General features: G+C 41.7%; 1 protein-coding gene across 1 annotated transcript; it reads left to right on the top strand.

Annotated features, from left to right (window-relative positions):
• The first annotated feature begins 469 nt into the window (after window positions 1-469).
• On the top strand, window positions 470-2,054 carry LOC110101754 (uncharacterized acetyltransferase At3g50280-like). Its single transcript, XM_020829801.2, has one exon. The coding sequence runs from the start codon at window positions 485-487 to the stop codon at window positions 1,973-1,975; it is 1,491 nt and encodes a 496-aa protein (XP_020685460.1). The 5' UTR covers window positions 470-484; the 3' UTR covers window positions 1,976-2,054.
• The last annotated feature ends 982 nt before the right edge of the window (window positions 2,055-3,036 follow it).

Below are 3,036 nucleotides of genomic sequence, written 5' to 3'. Positions count from 1 at the left end.
AGCTTATTTTAAACGGGTTCCCGGCAACCCGTCGGGTCAACTCGAACCTGACCCGTTTTTCAAACAGGTTGAATCCGAGAACCCGAACCAGACCTATTTTTCAAACGGGTTGGGTCCAACCCAAAATTTCATGGTCAGTTTCGTGTTGGATTTTCTTTATTTTCTTTTTATGTTTTTTTTTTTTTTAGCTTATTTTAAACGGGTTCCCGGCAACCCGTCGGGTCAACTCGAACCTGACCCGTTTTTCAAACAGGTTGAATCCGAGAACCCGAACCAGACCTATTTTTCAAACGGGTTGGGTCCAACCCAAAATTTCATGGTCAGTTTCGTGTTGGATTTTCATTATTTTCTTTTTATGTTTTTTTTTTTTTTTTGAAAAGTTTTCTTTTTATTCTTGTTTGTTTTATTTTTGGTTTACATCCCAACAACTTTGGGATCATACTTTTGAGATGGATAAGCACCTTATAAAAATTTATGGCTGAAAATGAATGAAATGAGGTATGGAAATAATTCAAATTGCTTGAATACTATTTTGCATCCACAGCTATCCCATCATCATCTTCCTCCCTCGACCATTCCTTCTTCCCCTTCCATGATAGAAATCCTCTCCAAACAAACAGTAAAACCTCCACCAAACTCCTCGCATCCCCGCCTCTGCCACCTCACTCCATGGGACGTTTCCTTGCTTTGCCCTCATTACATCCAAAAAGGTCTACTTTTCACCAATCTCCCGCCTTCTCTTCCCCTCCCCCTCCTCCTCGCTACCCTCCAATCCTCCCTCTCTATCACTCTCCAACACTTCTACCCTCTCGCCGGCCGCCTCCTCACCCAAAAACACTTCACCGGCGACAAAGTCACATCCTTGCACGTCTCCATCGACTGCAACGATCAAGGAGCCGAGTTCATCCACGCCGCCGCCGTCAAAATCACACCTTTCGACTTTCTCTCCCCAGGCAAGGACACTCCCTCCTTCGTCAACTCTTTCTTCCCTCTCAACGGTGCCATCAGCCAAGACGGCCACTCCTCCCCTCTCCTTTCCGTTCAGCTCACCGAGCTCGCCGGCGGCGCCGTCTTCCTCGCCTGCTGCTTTAACCACATCGTCGGCGACGGCACCTCCTACTGGAATTTCTTTAATGCTTGGGCAGAGATAACGAGAACAAACTCCTTATCTCTCCCGCCGGTTCACGACAGATGGTTCATCGACGGTGAAAACCCACCGATCCATCTCCCCTTCTCTGATTCCTCCCAATTCATCGAACGCTTCTCCCCGCCGGTTCTTCGGCAGAGATTCTTCCATTTCTCAACGGAATCTATAGCGACGCTGAAAGAAAAAGCGAATAGTGAGATTAAAACTGGGGAGAATCAGAATCAGAATCGAATCATAATCTCCTCTTTCCAAGCTCTCAGCGCGATGATATGGAGGGCGATAACCAGAGCTCGAGGATTCCCACCAGAGCAACTGACGAGCTGCCGTTTAGCTATACAGAACCGAGGAAGACTCCGGCCGCCTCAATCCCCGGCGTACTTCGGAAACTCGATATACGCGGTGGCGGCGACGGTGGCGGCGGGGGAGTTGGAGGCTAATGGGATAGGATGGGCGGCAAGGCAACTGAACAGAGCGGTCACAGAGCATACGGACGAGGCGATACGTCAAAAGCTGAGAGAATACCACGTGGCGCCGGTGGTGTATAAGATGACGTTCTTTGATCCGAAGAGCGTGATGGTGGGGAGTTCGCCGAGGTTCGATATGTACGGCTGTGACTTCGGGTGGGGGAAGGCGGCGGCTGTGAGGTGTGGTCCGGCGAACAAGTTCGACGGAAAGGTGTCGGCTTTTCCTGGCAGGGAAGGAGGTGGGAGCGTTGACTTGGAGATTTGTCTTGTTCCTTCATTCATGGCGGCTTTGCTTCTGGATCAAGAGTTCTTGGACTCGGTTTCTGTGCCTTCGGGGAAGCTTGGTGATGGTCTTCAAAATTAAAAAAAAAAAAAAAATCTGTCATGAATTTTAGAATTATTGAGAAAATTAAGAAATAAATTTTGGGTCAGAATTCAGAAAATTGTTAATTGGGGGTATATTTATTTTGTATTCTATTTTTTAGAGTACATAATTAATATAAAGCTGTGTATTTTTTTTTATTTAATAACATTGAGTATTTTTAATTGAATCTTGATGAAATTAATCTTAAAATTATTTGATTTTATTTAAGATGAGTATATTTAGAGGTGTAAATGAGTCGGACTCGTTAGCCAAATGGCAAGTTCAAACTCAAGTCAGTGGCCTCCCCTGAAAATTAGGGCTGGTTCCACCCGTGACTCAAGTAGAGCTCAATGGGAGAGCACAAATTTGGCTCGTGTCAATGGAAGTAGGGTTTTGAGCATTTTTTTTTAATGTAGGATTTTGAGCTAGCTTGTGAGATTGCAGCAGAAGAACGCGTGGAAGAATTCAGGGCAGTGAGAAATTATTTCGTGTGGAGTATGGATAGGAAGAACAATCCGGATTGTGAGTGTATACACTGTATGCATGTCCGGACATTGATTTGATACTCATTGTATAAATATGTACACAGTGTATACACTCACATGTCCGGACGTTTTTTTTTTAGTTCGAACTCTACACAGAATAATTTCAGCACTAGCTCGACTTGTACTCAATAAGCTCTGCCATGAGCTAATTATTGAGTTGAATTGGCTCCACTCATTTACACCTTTAAATATACTATATGAGAAAATAATTAAAATATATAATGCTTATTTTAAAAAATAAATAATTTTCAGAATAATTATGATGAAATACTTTTTGGTCAGTAAAAAGTTGTGATTGTTTAAAATGTATTTCTCTTTATCATCATAAATGTTAATATGGATTTAAAAATTATGCATATTATTAGACATATATGTAAAATATTCAAAGAAATAAATTTAAATATTTTTTTATTAATATTTAAATTTAGCAAACAACTTAAATAAAGCCTAATGAATTATATCAATATTTATTGAAATATATAAATATAATTAAGCTATATATTTATATTATTATCA

This window comes from Dendrobium catenatum, unplaced genomic scaffold, assembly GCF_001605985.2.
Source record: "Dendrobium catenatum unplaced genomic scaffold, ASM160598v2 fragScaff_scaffold_772, whole genome shotgun sequence".
In the NCBI taxonomy this organism is placed as follows: Eukaryota; Viridiplantae; Streptophyta; class Magnoliopsida; order Asparagales; family Orchidaceae; genus Dendrobium; species Dendrobium catenatum.
This window is presented reverse-complemented; position numbering and strand designations above follow the sequence as displayed.

Bases quoted from the DNA above. Each gene is read 5' to 3' on its own strand.
- LOC110101754 (XM_020829801.2), top strand. From the start codon at position 485: ATGAATGAAATGAGGTATGGAAATAATTCAAATTGCTTGAATACTATT.